The sequence below is a fragment of the Acinonyx jubatus genome, chromosome D2 (genome assembly GCF_027475565.1).
Source record: "Acinonyx jubatus isolate Ajub_Pintada_27869175 chromosome D2, VMU_Ajub_asm_v1.0, whole genome shotgun sequence".
Classification (NCBI taxonomy): domain Eukaryota; kingdom Metazoa; phylum Chordata; class Mammalia; order Carnivora; family Felidae; genus Acinonyx; species Acinonyx jubatus.
Genome location: NC_069393.1, coordinates 3355666 through 3376106, shown reverse-complemented (window position 1 = coordinate 3376106; position 20441 = coordinate 3355666). Strand labels below are relative to the sequence as shown.

General features: G+C 47.6%; 1 protein-coding gene across 9 annotated transcripts in view; it reads left to right on the top strand.

Moving 5' to 3' along the window:
• SIPA1L2 (signal induced proliferation associated 1 like 2) overlaps positions 1-20441 on the top strand; it is a 222990-nt gene that overhangs the window by 99881 nt on the left and 102668 nt on the right. For all 9 annotated transcript variants that reach the window (XM_053207440.1, XM_053207443.1, XM_053207442.1 and 6 more), the window contains exon 3: positions 14887-16627. In XM_053207440.1, the coding sequence (XP_053063415.1) occupies positions 15151-16627 (1477 nt within the window). In that variant the 5' untranslated portion in view covers positions 14887-15150. The remainder of the gene's footprint in view (positions 1-14886; positions 16628-20441) is intronic.

The following is a 20441-nucleotide window of genomic DNA, read 5'->3' as shown; positions in this document are numbered from 1 at the left end:
AGGATTCATTCCAAACATGACTCCTGAATTTGAGGTTTCGGGAAATTTTGTGTTCCCGAGTCCTGAATGAGCTCGCCTTCCTCCTAGCTGCCAGCGCGAGGACGACTCGGGGTAAAAATCAGATGGTGAAAAGCATGAATGAAGCCCTCCTGTGTCTCTCTTCTCTGTCCGGCTGACCTACTCAGTAACTGTGCCACATGTCTCCTGTTTCTCCTTAGGACGGGTTTACCGGTGGACAGGAATGCAGAATTTGGACTGCGCACAGCAGTAGCTATTACATCAAGCGTTTAGGACATTGTCTTCTCCCGTTAGATCACTGCTTTATTGGCGGCCCAGCCTTCTGGGAAGCGAGGTTGCTTTGTGTCAGTGACGGTCCCCGCCTTCCTGAGCCTCCCTGAGCCTCCCTCTGCCTGCCAGCCCTGAGAAGCAGGCCCTGCAGCAGAATCGAGCAGGCAGCCAGCGTGGGGGCTCCTGGGACGTCACCGTGCTCCCAGCCAGGCACTGGTGTGCCGCATGCTCCCGCTGGCGGGTCGCAGCCACGGCCTCAGCTGCGGGCTGTAAAGCAGCTTCTCTCCCTCGAAGGCGCCGCGAGGAGATGGGACTGCGGTGTCCGGTGGGTGACCGGCTGGCCGTGTCCCCCTTTGAACCATTAGTCCAACGTTTGGGTCGTCAGCTCGGAGCAGGGCACGGTGCAGGTGCCTACACATAGACCCGGGAATTGGAAGAACTCCAGACACTGGGTCTTGGAATCCCATACGAAATGCACACTTCTGCGCAGCACGCCAGTGAGGATTTTGCATGCAGGTGACGCCGGGGTCCCCGGTGAGGATGGCGAGTGCAGGGACAAGCCTCGCGGGTGGGCGGGGGGAGGGCAGGGCTGTTCCTCTGCAGCGAAGTCCACTTTAACTGGCTCTCCCTTATGGGCGCTCCAGGGAGCAGAGGCGCTGTGGACTCTTCTCGAGGGTTACAAGCGGGTGCACCGAGTCCGGAGCTCAGGGAAACGGGAAACCCCTTACAGCGATCGTATCCGGTAATGCTCGCTCGCTCGGAGTTTTGCCAGCAGTTTTCTCCGCTTCGCTTCCTGCTTCACCTCGCACGCTAGGCTTCCGATCCTCCGTCCTAAGTGGGAACAAGGGTCGCTCCTCGGCGAGGTGGCAGGATCCGTAGCGAAGGACGCTAGAGACGGTTAGGAACAAACCACTTAACCCATTCGCGCCTCCTCCTGCTTGTTTATCAGGTGGGAATAATACTCCTAGTTTGCATTTGTGTGCTGTTAAGAGTCCTCAGAACGCTGCTGACGCATGCTTTCTCATTCGGTCCCGCGAGACCCCTCTGCTGTGCCCTGTGCAGACGTAATCCCTGATGAAACTGAGTGTCCGTGGGCGCGTGGGTGGCTGAAGGGCCCACAGTAAATCACGTCCGCAGAGGGAGACGCAGCCTTCATTCCGAGCTCTCCGCGCACCACTGCCCTGCAGGGCACCCAGGCTCACACCGGGCGTGGGGCATCTGAAAATACACGCCAGTGCAAGGGTATCACTGTTCTAACCAAAGTGGTGTTCCAGTGCGTGGGAATAAAGGCGATATTTTTGCGAATACGTGCTATAAAAGAAAACCGTGTAAGCCAAGTCAATCAGCAATAGGTAATGCTTATCTAACACGAATACCTGCCTCCGTGTAACTTACCATCTTAGGTATCTTGGGACTTAGATCAAGAGGAGGAAGATAATGGCCATCTCATTGTACAAAAACGAGTAATGTGCTCTGTGTAACGTAGCACGCGTCGGTTTTATAGGCATTTTACTTACGTATTTTTTTACGTTTATTTACTGTAAGAGAGACGGAGACAGCGTAAGTGGGGGAGGAGCAGACAGGGAGAGAGAGAGAGAGAGAGAGTCCTAAGCGGGCTCCATGCCATCAGTGCAGAGCCCGGCGTGGGGCTCGAACCCACGAAGCCATGAGATCGTGACCTGAGCTGAAACCGGGAGTCAGACGCTTCACCGACTGAGCCACCCAGGTGCCCCTACAGGCGTTTTAAAAAATATTTTCCTGTTTATTGAATTTAAAGTTTATAAGTATGTGGATTTACATGTTTCTCATACATAGTTATTTCATTTGGACGCTTTAGAAAAATACAAAGAAGAAGGCTATAAAAGCTTGCATAAAGCCTATCTGTAATAGGTAGCCACTGTCATAAGGCAGGGTTGTTTCTTCACAGTGCTTTTTTTTTTTTTTTTAAGTTTATTTATTTTGAGAGGGAGAAGAGAGTGGGGGAAGCAGAGAGAGAGAGAGAGAGAGGGAGAGAGAGAATCCCAAGCAGGCTCCACACTGTTAGCACAGAGCCCAACGTGGGGCTCAAGCCCATGAACCTGGAGGGAGATCATGACCTGAGCCAAAATCGAGTCGGATGCTTAACCGGCTGAGCCACCCTGTGCCCCGCTTTGCAGTACTTTACGTATATGGTTTAAACATCAGGTTTTATTTTTGGATCCTTTCACATAAACCTGTGTTGTCAATTCCAACACGACACATGTTCAGAGAACCTTTTTGGGCTGCGTACCATATTCCGTTGTATGATATTTACCATATGAGGCATAGTTAACCCCTCGCCACCGGCTGTTAACGACTGTTCCACGTTTTTCACTCTTGTAGATAGAAAGAGTGCATGTCTTGCTATCTAAGTGTTCCCCCACAGCTCTCATTTCTTGGGTAGATTTTTCAGATGTGGAAATACGGAGTCAAACGACTGTGTTTATTGGCATTCGGGGGGAGGTGCCGTCCGCAGCACATGAGGACATCCGCTCCCCAGACCCGCACCAGCATGGAGGGCATTGTGGATGCCCATGCATGTGGATAACTTGGATAACACGCTAGTCAGAAGGGCTGCCCTATCCTTTTAACTCATTTCTTCTGTTACTTATTATGCATGTGCGTATTGTGCCCCGCTCAGCTTCTTGAGGATTAGGACGCTCTGTCAGTCATCTGCAGTCCCCCAGCATCCAGTACGGTGCCGAGTAGAACTGAATGCGTTTATTTACTGGAGTAACAAAGGCTTTTTTGTATCAGATAATAAACCTCGTGAAGCTGTTCAGCGAAACTCTGTATCCTGTAATTCAAATAAACTTGAGAAGGATGGGAAGGTAGCTGTGAGCGTGTGATGAGTGAATGGTGTTTGTTGTGTGTTCCTTAAACATGGCTATTCCTGAAAAATAAAATACTAGACTGTTGTATGGGTTGGTGGGGTTTTCTTTTCCATACCCTTCATGCTCCGTCGAAAGGAAGCATCTTCAGGTTTGATGGCTTTGTGGTTTACTTGTTGCCTTTTTACAGAGAACGCATTGAGGGTAGACACTTTGTGTGTTCAGTTCAGTTTTCAATAGTATTGATTGATTGGAGTTTTGGGGAGCAAGGTGAGGCAGACAGACCTTTGCTCTGCAAGAGTTTTCACTATGGATTCAGTGGAAAATAACGGAGGGAGTGGATTGGTTCTGTGTGAGAAACACAACAGGACAGCTCGCAAATAGTCTTTTCTGAAGGCTCTAGCCTACCAGGTTTTTCTTATCAAATGTTCCTGTTCCCTTCTTTGCGACCCCAGTGTCCCTAAACCTTTATTTAAAGAATAGAATAGATTATTTTCTGTGATTTTTTTTTAAGTGAGAATAACAGAAGAACAGTCTAAATCGGTTGGCACTAGGTTGAAATTCTGTTTTTCTTTTGTTGTGTTTTCCTATGGCAGAAATGCCTCAGCTTAAATTATTAATCGGAACGTCTGATTTCCTACTGTGTCATCTGTAATTCAGGGGCCACATCGCTGAAAAAATGTATTAACTAATAACCTCCTGAGGGAAGGAGGTACAGGGCTATCTCTTTTTATCTCTTTCTGATTTAAAAGATTTAATGGAAAACAGTCAATACCCACAGCTGTTCTCGTGTCTCCTTGGAAAAAAATTCCATGATCAAAATGTTCCATTTAACAAAATAGCTCTTTGTTTTTTCTCCTTTGACATTAGCTGGCTGACTGGATAGCGGAAAAGCTTACTACCAAGAATTGATTCCTGGTTTTTATTGACACCCCGAAAGTTAAAAAGTGCCAAATAATCTCATTATAATTTAATAGCGTTCCCTTAAATAATTTCAAATGGAAGTTCTAGCTGGAAAGAGGGCAGCACCTGACCGGAGATTGTTTTGGGCATTTTCTTCACTTTCTAGAAGCTTCTGTTTGCCTCTGGGAGAATCAGCTTAACTACCGCAGGTCAGTTACTGCTTTGTGTCCCTGTTGTGGAGTGCACATAAATCAGCAGATACCACATTACGTTTTGTAAACAACGCTGTGTTCCTGGGGGATAGTTATGTATCTTACTCATTTTAATTGCTCAGTTTAAGTCCATCAGTTAATAAATATTTATTCATATGCACATCAGTTTTGTGGGCTAATAATTCTAGAACTTTCCATGCAGGATACACGGGATAAGCACTGTGCGTCTACATTTCATTGAATCTTTCGAATAATCCTTTGAAATAGGTAAAAATCCTTCCCATTTTACAGGTGGGAAACTGAGGCTCGGGGAGAAGGTGTCACTTTGCCATGATCTCAGGTCGCACGCGGTAGATCCTGGGTATTTGCCGAGTGCCCGGTGCTGAGAGCCGAGGGGAGGTTAGTGACAAGTACGTAGGTCGTGTCCATGGAGTGGTGCAATGTGTTGTAAGGACTATGGTAGCAAGGTAGAGGGAAGGAGAGTCTCGACAGTCTGTGGGTGGGGGAGGAAGCCTGCGCAGAGCCCTTTGTGTGAGAAAATGCAGGGCAGACATGGCGTGTGGAGCTCCAGCCGCTGAAGATGGGGCTGGGCAGCTCCTGGCGGACCCGATCCTACGTGACCTGTCTTACCTTAAGGCAGTCAGGCCTTACTGTGATGAAAATGGGAGACTGTTGAAGGATTTTATGCTAACCAGGGAAAAAGAAGAGAGCAGTTCGACCTGTGGCAGGGGCAGTTGAGACGGCAAGGTGTGCACGGATTGGGAAACATCCGGAAGGTTGCAGACAGGCCTCGGGTTGGGTGTGTACTGTATAAACTCTGAGGATTGTCACCATTTAAGGAAGGCCAGTGGAGGATCCAGAGAGGAAACCAAAAAGAGAGAGAAGCAAGAATCACGGTGTTCCATGAATGTGTCGCGATGATACGTCGACTCAGTACTTTGGGGACTTTGGTTCACGGCCATTTCAATGTAGATGGATGGATGTGAGTTCATTGTGAGTGCCAACTCTAGAGGCCGGGGGTACAAGCATGAACAAGTGGATCAGGACCCTACTCTGATGGAGTGCCCGGCCTCTTCACTTAGAAAGCCACACAAGGGGCACCCGGGTGGCGCAGTTGAGCGTCTGACTCTTTTTTTTTTTTTTTTAATTTTTTTGGCACATTTATTTATTTTTGAGTGACAGAGTGAGACAGAGCATGAGTGGAGGAGGGGCAGAGAGAGGAGGGGGACACAGAATCTGAAGCAGACTCCAAGCTCCGGGCTGTCAGCACAGAGCCCAAGGCGGGGCTTGAACTCACAGACCGTGAGATCATGCCCTGAGCCGAAGTCGGACGTGTAAGCGACTGGGCCACCCAGGTGCCCTGAGTGTCTGACTCTTAATTTCAGCTCAGGTCATGATCTCACGGTTTTGTGAGTTCAGGCCCCAAGTTGGGCTGTGCAGTGACAGCATGGAGCCTGCTTGGGATAAATAAACAAATAAATGAAAGGAAGGGAAAAAAAGTTACATGAGAGCAGAAACCTTTCATTTGTCCCTTTTACTCACCATGGATTATAATCAGGACATAGGGTTGTAGTGGAAACTGAATCCTTTAGGCTTTTAACTGGGGTCTCTGTTTTACTCTGATGAAAAACTCCTTAACTACACCAAGGGGATCAGCTTTTCTGAGCACATCATGTGAGAGTTTTTCTAAATAACAGCACAGAATACTTCAAAAAATTGTCTAGCACCTATGTGAGCATTAGACCAGGAGAAGATTTTATGCTCCTCACAAATCTTAGGTTACCCCTTTGTCATAAAACCCCAAAGAGGAGAGAGACTTTTGCTCTTTGTAAAGTTTTCATGGCCCAGAATATTTATCTGTGGTTCCACCCCATTGTTTAGTTCAAGAAAAATACCTAAGAACTAATTTTCATGTCCCGATCTACCAAAATCTTGGCAGTCAAAAGTCTGATGACTGAACTTCGGATATCCATTTATGAGCATTATTAATAACAGCCCATTTATCACATTGTCTCATTTCCTGGAGTTTAGGGGTCTGCTCTGATAGGCATTTGAGTTCATGGATTGTTTCATAGCTGTATAGCCATAGCTTCACTCAATACCAGGCTGAAGGTACCTGAACTTGGCGATTTTATGGCAAACGCGTTTCAGACCTTAGTGCGAGCACGCCTCAGCTCCTGTCCTGCCATCCTGGTCACAGGGAGGGTACAAGTGGGGACAGTGTGTCCCTCCATTTAGTCCCTGCCCAATTATACATGTTCGTATTAGAGCTGATGGAATACGAGTATGAAAAATAGGCATTTTTTACAGTAGTTAGACTTTTATTATAAGTCTGCCATATAATTTTAACCATTTTTTTCCTTGAATGAGGCTCATAATTTGTGTGTTTTGTGGTTTTCAATCCATTTGCTACAGCTGCAATCCTGATAAGTGGCTCAATTATAACTGTAATATTGGTCTTAAAGACTCACTGATGTCTCATGGAAAACTTTGAAAAACATCCTATCTAAAGACAATTATGCTTAAATATCACATTTTCTCCATTTCTCTGTTCTATCCTTTACAAATTATTGCCAAGACCATTAGCATGAGAACAGATTATGCCTTCAAGCTGTAAATTCCTTCAGTTTCTCCTTAAGTTGTGGGTTGCTGCCTTGCCCAGCTAGCCCCGTCCTCACCGGAGGCCACCCTCCCGCCCGTGAGGTCACACCGGTTCGCACGTGGATTTCTTTTTAAATTGCCCACAGAGTGCGGCTGACAACTTCCCATTTTTAGTGGGGAACAAGAGCCGTAGACGTTGATGAAATGTAGGGATCGTTGGAAACGGTGAGGGAGGGGCAGTGCCCTTGACATCAGAGCTCAGCTCAAAGAAAGGAAGAAAAATGTAGAAATTTTACTTAGGGATCGTTCAGAGATGGGCTCTGTACCGTCTCCGGTCTTGGCACGTGGTCAGTTGTCCAGGTTTAGGGGGTTACCTGGAGAGATGGGCATCCATGCAGCTCAGCAGACCTCAGTGCAGATTATTAGTCCATTCTCTCCATTATGGCCTAAAGAGGGAACTAGATGACTTCCATTTTTTTTTTTTTTGATGTTCGGTTTTTTGTAGCCATACCAGGTTGGCAATGTGAGTTCATTTTGCCATGGAGTAAGCAAAGTAGCATGTTTGAAGATACTCTTAAGTACTGTCTTCATTTGCTAAGGCAAGAGGGGGCAAATGACAATGGTGATGCCCGTAATATGCCCATAGAGGGGAGGTCTGTTTTATTTTCCGCCTTCCTAATATCTGATGAAACAGCACTTCTGTCTTTCATGGAAAAAATACCATGGCCTTTTTTGTTTGAGAACTCTGCACTTGCCAGTTTAAAACTCTCATGCCAGGGGCACCTGGGTGGCTCAGTCGGTTGAGCGTCTGACTTCAGCTCAGGTCATCATCTCGCAGCTCGTGAGTTCAAGCCCCGTGTTGGGCTCTGTGCTGACAGCTCGGAGCCTGGAGCCTGCTTCGGATTCTGTGTCTCCCTCTCTCTGCCCCTTCCCCGCTCATGCTCTGTCTCTGTCTCTCAAAGATGAATAAACGTTAAAAAAAATTTTTTTTTAACTCTCATATCAGTTTTTTACCATCTGTTAGAATGACCCAGTCATTCTAGGACCGGACAGGAGCAGACGCACCACTGTGTAGTAAAAGTGACGTGGGGGCTGTTAGGTTCATATGGCTTTATTATGGCATGATTTCCTTCCATACCGTTCGAAGACATTGTCTATACCCACCTTGTGTGGCCAGTACAGTGGTGGGTGGCGGGAAGCTCTTTCCAGAGCAGACTAGCTGTTGACTCTTATGTTCAAGGTAACCTGTTCTGGGAAGGATCTGGGCCTGCCTTGGCAAAAACAGCGGCCTGCAAGGAGCTAACAGCTCTCCATATTTATCTGAGTTTCTGTCATAAATGTTTCTGCAAAATTATTAAACTTTCATGATTGCGGTATATTCTGTAAGCGTAAGAACTCTCCATTTAAGTGCTAAACGCTTTATCTCATAAAAGGTTACTGTCTAACACAGGACTTTAGTAATTTATTCATTTATTTAATAATATTTATTGAATAGCTGCCACACGCTAGAAACCGTGCCCGGCGCGGCAGGTTAAGTGGTGAATGGAACAGACCCAGCCCTAGGGCCTTGAGGTGAGGAGGTTGAAGCAAGGGGGGGGTGGGGAGGGTGTCTGGGAAAGAGAGGACACCAAGGGAGCGTGTCGCAGAGACACCCAGTCAGGGATGAGAGTGATGAGGCTGTCAGCTCAGCCCAGGCAGCCGACGCTCCGTTTCCAGAGACAGCTCAGACGCAGGGGTGGACAGGTTGAAGGCTGGAAAGGCACTCAGCATGTCTGGGCCACAGCACAGAGGACAAGGAGGGAGGACCCCGAGACAATGAGGCTGCGGGCTGAGCAGGACAGATCAGGAAGAGACTTGTCAGGCACAGTTTGGATTTTTATCTTAAGAAAGCTGGTAAGTCTTAAATGATTGTGCGCCAGGGGCTCACACGGAGGGACAGGTTCAGGAGTCGGCAGGTCCGTTAAGTGATGACAAAAGTCCAGTGAACTATTTATATTGGCTTTATTTTTCCCCTGAGAAGTAAGAAACTGCGGTATTTGCCGAGAGGTTGGGGCTGGAAGCGTGAAGAGATCAAGGTCTTTCCCACGGCAGCTGTGCAGATGGGGGAGGAAACGGGGCAGAGGGGTGGGGTGGGGAACAGGACTGAGCTGGATAATAGTCCCAGACTTTTCATATCAGCCTCCCAGACTCACTGGAAACCCGAAAGGACTTCGTTTAAACACAGTTCTGTGCTTGGGGGATTGTATTTTCTTCGGTAGTGATGCGCACCTGTAATTATTGTGAGCTCTGTGCCTTGTGTGGGGGCCGATCACAGTCCCCTGATTTCTGCAGGCTCTTCTCTGAGATGCCATCCTTTTCCTGTCTCTTCTGCCATTGTGGTGTCCAGCAACACCAGTCGGGCACGCCACCTTGCACTTGAGATTCACAGTGGGTGTGAGCACAGAGGCTATACAGATACTTGGTCAGTACAAAGAATAAATCTGGGGACAGATGTCTGCAGGACTTCCGTTACATTCACGTACGTGCCACTAAGAGTGCAAATTTCGGTCTTTCAAAAACTTAGCTTAATGCTGCAGGCTAACAGGCAAAGGCGGAAAGTTAGAACTTGCAAACAACGTAAAGATAATGAAAGATGACAGAAGGGCCTTCTGTGCCAGACATGCTGCTCCAGACGCCCAGCTCGTCATCCACGACCCTGCAGGGCGAACACGATTCACTGGTGTAGGGCTGTTGTGTGTGTGTGCGCGTGTGCACACGCGTGCATGTCTGTGTCTCCCTCCCAGCCAGAGCCTCCCCGCTAGGTTCTGGATGATTCCAGAGGTCATTCCAGCTCACACCTTAGAGTTTCATCCCCTCCATTGTTGTTGCTTTTTGCATTTCTCCCTGTGTAGAGCCTGTACCGTTCCTTGTTAATATCTGCTTTGCAAAGACCTTGATTTTAATTCTTCCCCATGTGCTGTAATACCGGTTTTAATTGCATGATGTTAATATTTCTAGCTTATCTCACTTGCAAACAAGTCCTGTGATCTGAGGGGTCTTACTTTTACCGCGGTAGTAAAAATAATTCGCCTGGGAATACTTTTTAAAAGGAGGTGCTGTGTATCATACTTTGTGTTTAGTCCTCTATTTAGTAGTCCTTGTAAAAGGAAGGCGCTGTCTAGGATTCTGTCCGTAGGTTGACTTTGGGGAGCTACGGCAAGCTGGAAAATGTGGCTGGAAGGATGAGGGGCCAGGAGGGGAGCTGCCGTAGCCCCGCTTCAACTTTAGTAATCAGCTACCACGTCAGGAATTTTTTGGCTTTGAACACTTTGGGTTGTTAGCGGCGCACGTGACATGCGTTGAAGGGTGTATATTTACATGAGAGCAGGATCTTGCCCAAGAGGAGCCCGTCTTGATTCTGGATCCAAGTGCCAGAACTACACTTTCAATTCATTTCTTCATGGACCAGGCGATGTGCAACACAGTACAAAGTATTTTGGTTATTGAATTTGCTGTCTTCCGTCTTTCACTGAGTATAAATATGGTCTCTTAGAACCTTTAAAGTTGATCTGGACTACACAAAGACCTAACTCAAACGGAATAAACAAACAAAAAACAAAACAGACAAAAAAACCCCACTAGACCTGGTGCCAGGTCTAGTTGGGAGTCAAGACCTCTGTCCTTAGGATTCCTTCTTTCCCTCCTGAGGCTCAGCCTCAGCGCGGTCACACCAGCTAGTGAGCCCCGCAGCTCCGTGTGTATGTTACACCCCCTGAGCCCTGCCAAGAATCCTAGCCCCATGCTGGGCGGGGGGGGGGGGTCACTCACTCTTCCGGGCAGGGCAGGGCTGTCATTGGCTCATCCCTGGACCAATCCCTGAAGGCAGGAGAATGCAGCACTTTCATTGGTCAGATCTGTGTCACATGTCAGGGGTGGAGTTAGGCCCCCCAGGATAAACTGATTTTAGAGGTAAGGTTCCCCAGCGGGATTCAGGAGAAGGAAAGGGAATAATAGATCCTAGCCAGGAGGAGCCACTAGCTGTCTGCTACGGCTAATGTTATCACACATCAAAAATTTAAAAACCGTAACTGAAGCAATGGTCTCAGAAGATTTCTCTGGGGAAGAGTTTTGTGTGCTCTCAGTTTGCTGTTCTTTTTTGCTTTCTGACCAGCGTAATACTAAAATTCAACACAAATTCATCTGTCTTTAATTGTTTTTATCTCTTATGTTTAAAAATAATCTTGGGGTACCTGGGTGGCTCAGTTTGTTGAGCATCTGGCTTTGGCTTAGGACACGATCTCACAGCTTGTGGGTTTGAAACCCGCATCAGGCTCTGTGCTGACAGCTCAGAGCCTGGAGCCTGCTTCGGATTCTGTGTCTCCCACTCTCTCTGTGCCTTCCCCACCTGCACTCTGTCTCTCTCTCTCTCTCTCTAAAACAATAAACATTAAAAAAATTTTAAATAATACAAAGTAAAAATAATCTAATTTTTTACAGTGTATTGTCTTCCATTTCTATGGGAGATCTACGGGATAAAGATTTTGTATCTTTAAATCCTGTTACAAACAAGGATACATTTAGAAATGTAAAAGGGTATAAATGCTCAGAATAGACCGCTGACTATTTTATGGTCTGTTTTTCTGGAAGTAATTATTCAGTGAATGTGTTGTCCTTGCTAGGTTTCTGTGTCTCACAAATCTCCCTGCAGATGGCTTAACCCCAGGGCTGCCCCCAGAAGTGTGGGGAGTGGGTTCCCTGTATGGGGAGGTGCTGGTTTGTTCAGCTTGAGGCGTGGTGGGCTTGGGCCAGAGTCCTACCTGCGCCCAAATCTTGAGTGCTTCCTGCTTTGACTGCCATGTGCTGTGTGAATATTGGTATTTTCAGCACATGCCATGACATGGAAAAGAAAGACTGGGACACTTCCTAAATTTTTTAAATAGCGTTTGGTCTCATAAATGGGAGGATAAAGGAGTTTTAAAATGGTTAAGATGGCTCCTTGCATCTCATGGGTACACTGGTTGTATTTTTATGTAGCGATTGGTTACGTTTCTGTTGTCTTCAGCAAGAATCAGCCTTTACATTTTCCATTCTCGGATCAGTTTGGGGAATTTGTGGTTTGCCAGGAAATCATTAGTTTCCTCTGTGTTCAAAGTTGTTGCTTTACAGTTGCTTGTGGTATAATTCTTCTTATGCTTAATATTTATTTTAATCTCCTGTATATGTGGTCACGTTTCCTTTCCCATGTCCAGACTTGTATAATATTGTTCTTTCTCTCTTTGCCTTTTTCAGGCTTTGGAAGGAGTAGATCTGTTTTCTTTCTCTTTAAAAAAAAAACTACCGTTTGGATTTGTCCCTTTTCTACCTTGTTTTTCCCTCATTCCATTAATTTCAGCTTTTATCTTTATTCATTCCTTCTTTCCTGGTTTCTTTGAGGGCATTTTGTTCTAATATTTTAAGGTGATGGTGCTTAGCTGCTGATTATATTTTTTCAAAGTACAGTGTGGTGGTTTCGGTGGGCATGGTTCTTCCTTCTTTATACACAATTAATTAGTATGTAATTAATAGTATATACTTGCAAATGAGTGTCATATGAATGTCTGTTGAGAATTCACATATCTCTGTACCAGCCATTAGAAATCATTTGAAAGCCTTCAAATTCATTGGGTTCTATAAGCAGCAGAATCGTCAATAGAATTTAGAGATCCTGTAGAAGCCGGTCTAGTAAATCAAATACCATTTCAGCAGCGAGACTGTAGGCAACAAGTTGTTTTCTTTCATATCTCAGTTGTCATTTTTTTCAGTTTCCAGGAAAGCATTCTGTAATAGCCTAAATTGTACAGGAAATAACTGTCATTCAGAATCGCCCGTGATCCTTTTAAACACAATAATTCCAAGTGAAATAGAGAAGATGCAGGCCTGTCTCTTCTCTTTCTGAGAACCACGGACAGACACCAGTCTGTTTGGTTCACCGAAGCATCTGATTGTTCGCTCTCCCTTTGTTTACCACAGCCTAAAACATCATTCTGTTTCCTCAGTTATGAAGTTGCCCTGTGAATAGACAGCATCTTATCATTCCTGGTCCCATTTTTTTTCCCCCAATGAGGGGAAGGCAAGTTGCCATGATAAGAAAATATCAGGTATTCCAAAAGACTACCACATGTTCATCTCAAAGCCACTAAGAACCCATCGGAGGGGCACCTGGCTGGTTCTGTCGGTGGAGCATGTGACCCTTGATCTCAGGGTGGCGAGTTCAAGCTCCACTTTGGTGTAGAGATTACTTAAGAAAAAAGAACCCATTGGAGAGAGTTCTAATACTGCTCAGCTGTTTGGAATTTTAATATTTTCTAACAAATATTTGCGTTTTTTTTTCGTGCTTTGATGAGGACTGAGGGAAATCAGCAATATTATACCTTCATCACCATCATTATTCTCAGAAGAATTAGAGCCATTCATACATTCTTATGCCAACAAGGAAGGCTTCCATCCGTTGGGGACATAATGATACCTGGACGATATCTTTGTCTAAATAGAGATGGAATACATTGAAACGGTGGTTTGTAATTAAAAATAAAAGTTGATTAAAATTCAAGTGTCAAGGCACCTGGTTGGCTCAGTCGGTTGAGCATCTGACTTCGACTCAGGTCCTGATCTCACAGTTTGTGGGTCCGAGCCCCGTGTCAGTCTCTGCGCTAACAGCTCGGAGCCTGGAGCTTGCTTTGGATTCTGTGTCTCCTGTCTGCCTCTGCCCCTCCCTGCTTATGCTCACACTCTCTCTCAAAAATAAATGAATAAACTTAAAAAAAAAAGTCAAGTTTCTCTTAACCACAAAGGTGCACAAAGGTATGTTGTATCTCTGTGATTTTATTTTACCCTGCACATTTATCAGATTGCCAGTGGCATAATAAACTAGAAAGTTAACACTCGTGGGATGCCCAGGTGGCTCAGTTGGCTAAGTGGCCGACCTCGGCTCGGGGTCTTAATCGCATGGCTGTGTGTTTGAGCCCCGCTTCGGGCCCTGTGCTGACAGCTCAGAGCTTGGAGTCTGCTTTGGATCTGTGTCTCCCTCTCTCGCTGCCCGCCCCCCCCCCCCCCCCCGCGCTCATGTTTTGTCTCTCTCAAAAATAAATAAACATTAAAAAAAAAAGAGACATTCGTTCAGATAGTTCTTTTTTTTTTTTTAATGTTTTTTATTGATTTTTGAGACAGAGAGAGACAGAGCATGAACAGGGGAGGGGCAGAGAGAGAGGGAGACACAGAATCCGAAGCAGGCTCCGGGCTCCAAGCTGTCAGCATGGAGCCTGACGCGGGGCTCGAGCTCACAGACCGCGAGATCATGACCTGAGTGGAAGTTGGACGCTCAACCAACTGAGCCACCCAGGCGCCCCTGGATAGCCAGTTCTTAAAGGCTCCCTCCCACTTCACCAGGAATCTCGGCGGGTTCTTATTTGATTGCAAGACCGCATTCTAAAAATACACTGAGAACGCCTGGTATTGATCCTTGTGCTGCTGGACATTTTGAGTTTACATGTTTTGAAAGGAAGTATAATGATACTCAAAAAATTACGTGGCCATTGTGTTACTCTTTGTAACTAATGGAAATGTTTAAGCCAGGCCACATTAACAGATAATGTTGGTTACAGAGATGAAGGGCATGTTCCTGGCTGAGAGGAGCTTGAAGTTAGCTGGTGGAGGAGACTGGTCGATACACCAGCCAGTAGGAGTATAAAGAGATCTGTTCCCATTAGTGTAGACACGGGTGCTGTGGGAACACAAAGGAAGCACCCTTTGGCAGATGTGGGCTGAGGCAAAGTTTCTCGGAAAGGGTACTGCTCGATTCTGCATATAAGTGCCAGCCAGCCAAGTAGTGCGAGAAGGCAGAATGTTCCAGAGAGAAGGAGCAGTATGAGCAACAGAGACTTGAAACTTCATGACCGTTTGGGGGAACTGGGGATGGGCAGAAATTGGAGAGAAGGACCGATAAGAAACCCTATGTAGGACGCATTGAACTTGAGCGACAAAAATTGCTAATGGCTGTTTTCTGTGTTTTAATTCAGGTGAAGGAAATACTCCAGGCCAGATGTCTTAAGGAATGCTCCTGAAAAGGACAGAGGCATACAAAATTAGTTCAATATCTGAGAAGCAAGCTGGTTTTGGAAAAACCATACTCTGAGGATGTTGTTTGCTTTCGGTTAAAAGGAGAAAGTACAGCTGTAGAGGAAGCCTTTGTATCTGCGTTTACGGTCGCATCGTAAATGACAATGTAATTAGTTTCACCTCAGTCTTGCTAGTGAGCCTTGGAGCTTCTTGCCTTGGCAGACATGAGCGACCCAAGGCAGTCCCAAGAAGAGAAGCACAAGCTTGGCAGGGCCTCTTCCAAGTTCAAGGATCCTCCCAGAATCATGCAGTCGGATGATTATTTTGCTCGAAAATTTAAAGCCATTAATGGCAACATGGGCCCCGCCACCTCTTTAAATGCCTCGAATTCCACCGAGAGCGGTGGTCCGGCTAATGGCACCCCAGCCGTGCCCAAGATGGGTGTGAGAGCAAGAGTGTGTGAGTGGCCTCCCAAGAAAGACTGCTCCAAGGAGCTGACCTGCAAGGCGCTGTGGGAAAGCCGGTCTCAGACCAGTTACGAAAGCGTCACGTCCATCACGCACAACGGGCAAAGCGACCAGAGCGACGGTCAGCAAGAAGAGAAGCTCGATCTAGACTTTGTGGAGGCGAAGTACACCATTGGGGACATCTTTGTTCACTCTCCTCAAAGAGGGCTGCACCCCATAAGGCAGAGAAGCAACAGCGATGTCACCATCAGTGACATCGATGCTGAAGACGTCTTAGACCAAAATGCAGTGAACCCCAACACCGGGGCGGCCCTCCACCGAGAGTACGGGAGCACGTCTTCCATTGACCGGCAGGGCTTATCTGGTGAGAACTTCTTTGCTATGCTCAGAGGGTACCGAGTAGAGAATTACGACCACAAAGCGATGGCCCCTTTTGGGTTCCCTGAGTGTTTCCCCTGCGATCCTGCAGTCTCTCCCAGCCTCCACGCGGCAGCACAGATATCCAGGGGAGAATTTGTCCGCATCTCAGGATTAGACTACATGGACAGTGCCCTCCTCATGGGGAGAGACAGGGACAAACCTTTCAAACGGAGGTTAAAGTCGGAGTCGGTGGAGACGTCCCTCTTCCGGAAGCTGCGAACTGTTAAAAGTGAACATGAAACGTTCAAGTTCACGTGTGACCCGGAAGATGGTCGCCTGGAGCGGGGCGTCCGCCCTTGGAATTGTCAGCGGTGTTTTGCACATTATGACGTCCAGAGCATTTTGTTTAATATCAACGAAGCCATGGCTACGAGGGCCAACGTGGGGAAGCGGAAAAACATCACCACCGGGGCCTCTGCGGCGTCCCAGACTCAGATGCCGGCGGGCCAGACCGGCAACTGCGAGTCCCCTCTGGGGAGCAAGGAGGACCTCAACTCCAAGGAGAACCTGGATGCTGACGAGGGAGACGGGAAAAGCAACGAGCTCGTCCTGAGCTGTCCTTACTTTCGGAACGAGACTGGCGGGGAAGGCGACAGGAGGATAGCCCTTTCCAGGGCCAGCTCGTCTTCGTTCAGCTCCGGGGAAGGCTGCTCCTTCGAGGCCTCTCTGAGCTCCCACTGCACGAACGCGGGTGTGTCGGTCCTGGAAGTGCCGAGGGAGAACCAGCCCATCCACCGGGAGAAAGTGAAGCGCTACATCATAGAGCACATTGACCTTGGGGCCTATTATTACCGCAAGTTCTTCTATGGGAAAGGTAAGGGAGCGTCCTGGGTGTGTGTGCGTGTATCCCAGACTGGTTTTTGCATGTTGCTTTGGGCCGGAGCCCCTTCACCGGGGAGTCCGAGGCCGTGGTTCACTGGACCCTCCGTCGCTTCCAGACTAACCCCTTCCTCAGGAACCCCTCTTCCTGCCTTTGCTGATTGGTGATCTCCAGTGTGGAATGACCACCTCTGTCTCTCTGCCTTCGCCAATTTGTGAGCATCACAGATGTCAGACCTGCTCTAGATTTACCCCTTTTTTTAATGTTATTTATTTATTTCTTTTGAGAGAGATAGAGCATGGGCAGGGGAGGGGCAGAGAGAGGGAGAGAGAGAGAATCCCAAGCAGGTGCTGACCCGTCAGCGCTGAGCCCAACGCAAGGCTCAGACTCACAAACCGTGAGATCGTAACGTGAACCAAGAACAAGAGTTGGACAACTTGACCGACTGAGCCACTCAGGCACCCCCATGTTTTAAAAAGTTTATTTATTTATTTGAGAGAGAGAGAGAGAAACAGAACATGTGAGTGGGGGAGGGGCACAGAGAGAGAGAGAGAGAGAGAGAGAGAGAATCCCAAGCAGGCTCTGTGCTCACAGCACAGAGCCCCACGTGGGGCTTGAACTCACAAACCCTGAGATCATGACCTGAGCCAAAATCAAGAGTCAGATGCCTAACCAACTGAGCCACGCAGGCACCTCTAGATTTACCCCTTTTAAGACCTCTTCCGTGGGTTAACCTTTATCCCTCCCTTCTTCCTCTGAATAATCTCTCCTCCTGTTTACGGTGGATAATTCTGTCGGGTGTTTTCCCCCTCTAGTCTTTTCTGTGCTTTTTGGGTCCCCCCTCTGTTTCGTCTTTCCACTTCTGTGTCTTCACAGCTCCTGCTGCTCTGTTGTGTGCATTGGAAGTGTTAAGCAAATCTTTGCTGAAAGCATGTATAAATTAGCACGACAGATAGTTTTCCCGCAGCTCTGTAAGTGGCCCTCAAGGTTAAGATACAAACAATTCTTTGGTATTGTGATTTTAGAAATTCTTTCATCCTATGTGAAATAGTATTTACTTTTGTTTAGATTTTCCGGCTCAAGGGCTGCATTCCTCAGAAGTCCTATAGTTGAGTCCTCAGCCGTTATATAAGTATCCTTAGTTATTCCAGGGACATGAAATCTGCTTGGTTTGAGACACCTACAGAGAAACAGGTCCCATATACATATGGCAGCTGCAGGCTCAATAAAAACACTCAGGGCATCTCACTGCTTTCTTACTGGGTGCAGCTTACCACTTTTGCCCCTTTCTTATATAGGATAGCATAGTTTTTCTTCCTTCCTTCCTTCCTTCCTTCCTTCCTTCCTTCCTTCCTTCCTTCCTTCCTTCCTTTCTTTCTTTCCTCCCTCCTTTTTTTAAAAGTAGGCTTCACTCCTAGGGCGCAGCCCAAGTGAGGCTTGAACTCAGGACCCTGAGATCAAGAGTCAGATGCGTAACTGATTGGGCCACCCAGGCACCCCTTGGACAGTGTGCTTTTCAGGGCTGTCTTTTTCTGTTTTCAGTGGACCCAGCAGCCAGTCTGGAGAATCTTCTTCACCGTCTGTCTTCTTGGTGAATGAACCGTTCTGCCACGGATGTGGAGAGTTGTCGGATCGGTTTATGTCGGATCAGTTTCTGTCTTCAGAAATGTTTGCCTGCACTCTTTGACGCCAGTTGGTTCTTTTCGGTGGTGGGTTGGGGTGTGCCTCAGACCTCGGGAGGTCACTCCATCCACGTCAGTCCCTGGAGTGTCGTTTAATACTTTTCTCCGTGGGCTACAGGCTTTAAAGAATTTGCTTGCTGGATAGATGGCAGTTGTTACATTCATAATGGTTTTCCCTCAGTTTTGCATGAATTCAGGTTTAACCAATGATCCAGAATCCTGATATGAAATCATGTCAGTGATAGAATGATCATGATGTTGGATAAGCGGTTTAGCTCAATAGGCCCTTGCCTTACCACTGGTCACATGTTTGAGTTATCTTTCTGTTTTCATACTGATAACATAATGGGGCTCGAATAGTTCTGTCAGTGGGCCTTGGCTCCCCACATGTGTTTCCCTGCTCCCGTCTCAGTCCTGGCTTCTGGTAGAACCCAGAGAAACTTGAGCTTCCTTTTTAGTCTGCGCTGTGTGAAAGAATGCCGGGCCCTCGTGACCCTGTTCATCCAGGCACAGCGCTTTACAAAATGCTGTTCAAAGATGGCCTCCAGGTGGGAACTAGTTATTTTTGGAAAGGGAGGCCGGGAAGAAATAGGCTCCCTAATTAAGATTCTTTTCATTGACGAAGCCATGGCTGTCGATGCCAGCAACAAAATAGCCTCTTAGAATTATGAGGCCCTGAAATCTTCAGGCAGTGAGTCATTTTGGCTTAGGTGAGTTTCGTAAATAGTTTATGGCTCACCCTCCAAAGCGTCAGAACGTGAAAGTCCTGTATGTGTCCGTGAATGCGTACCTGTGTATTTATGCAAATACTGAGGGCCAGCATCCTGTGTGTACTTGGGGCATATGTGTACTTGTGTATTAAGTATACATAGACGTGTACATGGAATGAGGGGTGGATGCTTTCTGAGGCAAGGTCACCACCATTAATGACCTTAGGTCTGTTCCCAGAGCTGGTTTTCGGTCCTGGTTCTGTTAGTTCTCTGGACTGCTTTTTGTAGGTTTTTTTTTTTTTTTTCCCCTTGAACTCTCCATTGTCACTTCCTGGCAGTTTTAAAGAGTGTCTGTGAGTGGTTGTACTTCCACTTTTTTCTAAGCTGCTACTTAGGATTTTCCAGGGCGTTGGAAAGAACATCAGCAAACTTGTTAGCTTTGAAAGTGAAATTCAAAATAAGCTCCAGAGAACTTGAGGGCAGACGGCCCCCCCCCCCCCCCCCCCCCCCCCCCCGCCATGGGTGAGTCGTAGGTGGACGCAGACAGAAGCCTTGGGGGTCCTGGGCGTCGGGCTCGGTCTGGTTCCGGGCTGCTCCGGGGATCTGTGAATGAGCCAGGCAGGTGAAATCTAGCACCTCTGCAAATGAGGGCGTGGGGCAGTGATCCCTGAGGTGGCTTTGTCCTGTGTTCCTGGATTCTGGGTTGAGGAAGGTGCCGTTGACCGAGCCGGCCCCGGCTGCTCTTGCCCTGCAGCCGTGACCTCTGCTACTTTCTTCTAGATTTAGCTCTTCCCCTGTGGGCCTGTGTGTCTCAGGATGAAATTGGCTACCACAGCATCTGCCGCCGGCACCCCAGCGGGTCCCTCTGCAGAGCCTTGAAGGACTGGAGACGGGCCACGGTCTGTGGGCTGTGGCCTCCGTGGTGCGGGACTGGAGACAGGGAGCAGGCTGGCACCCTGGCGTCAGCCTCTAGACTCAGACCTGCAGACAAACCCCACGTGGCAGGAACCTGCAGATAGAGGCCCCCCGGGCAGCCTGGCGCAGAGAAGGGTGTGTTCACAGGGAAGGAGCGTCTTTTCTTTTTTCTCTTTCTCCTTCGCTCAGTTTTCCTCTTTGGAAGCAGGCGTTCAGGGATCGCCTTCCCGGGACCGCCTTTTCTTTTTCTCCACTCTCCCTTGCTCTGTGTGAAATTGCATTTTCAAAAGAATTGAGCGGCCCCCAATCGCTGGGGAAGGTTTCAAGTACAGAGTCTTAAGGATGCAGCTTACGCTTTCCTGGGTGGGTGATGTGGGATGGCTGACCTTTGTGCCGAGGGGCGCTCCTGTGACACACAGTCCCTGGACGGGCTCGGTAACAGCCCTGCAGAAGGCTTTACGCAGGGGAGTGGTTAGCCCGCAGCAAGCTGTGGACCAACAT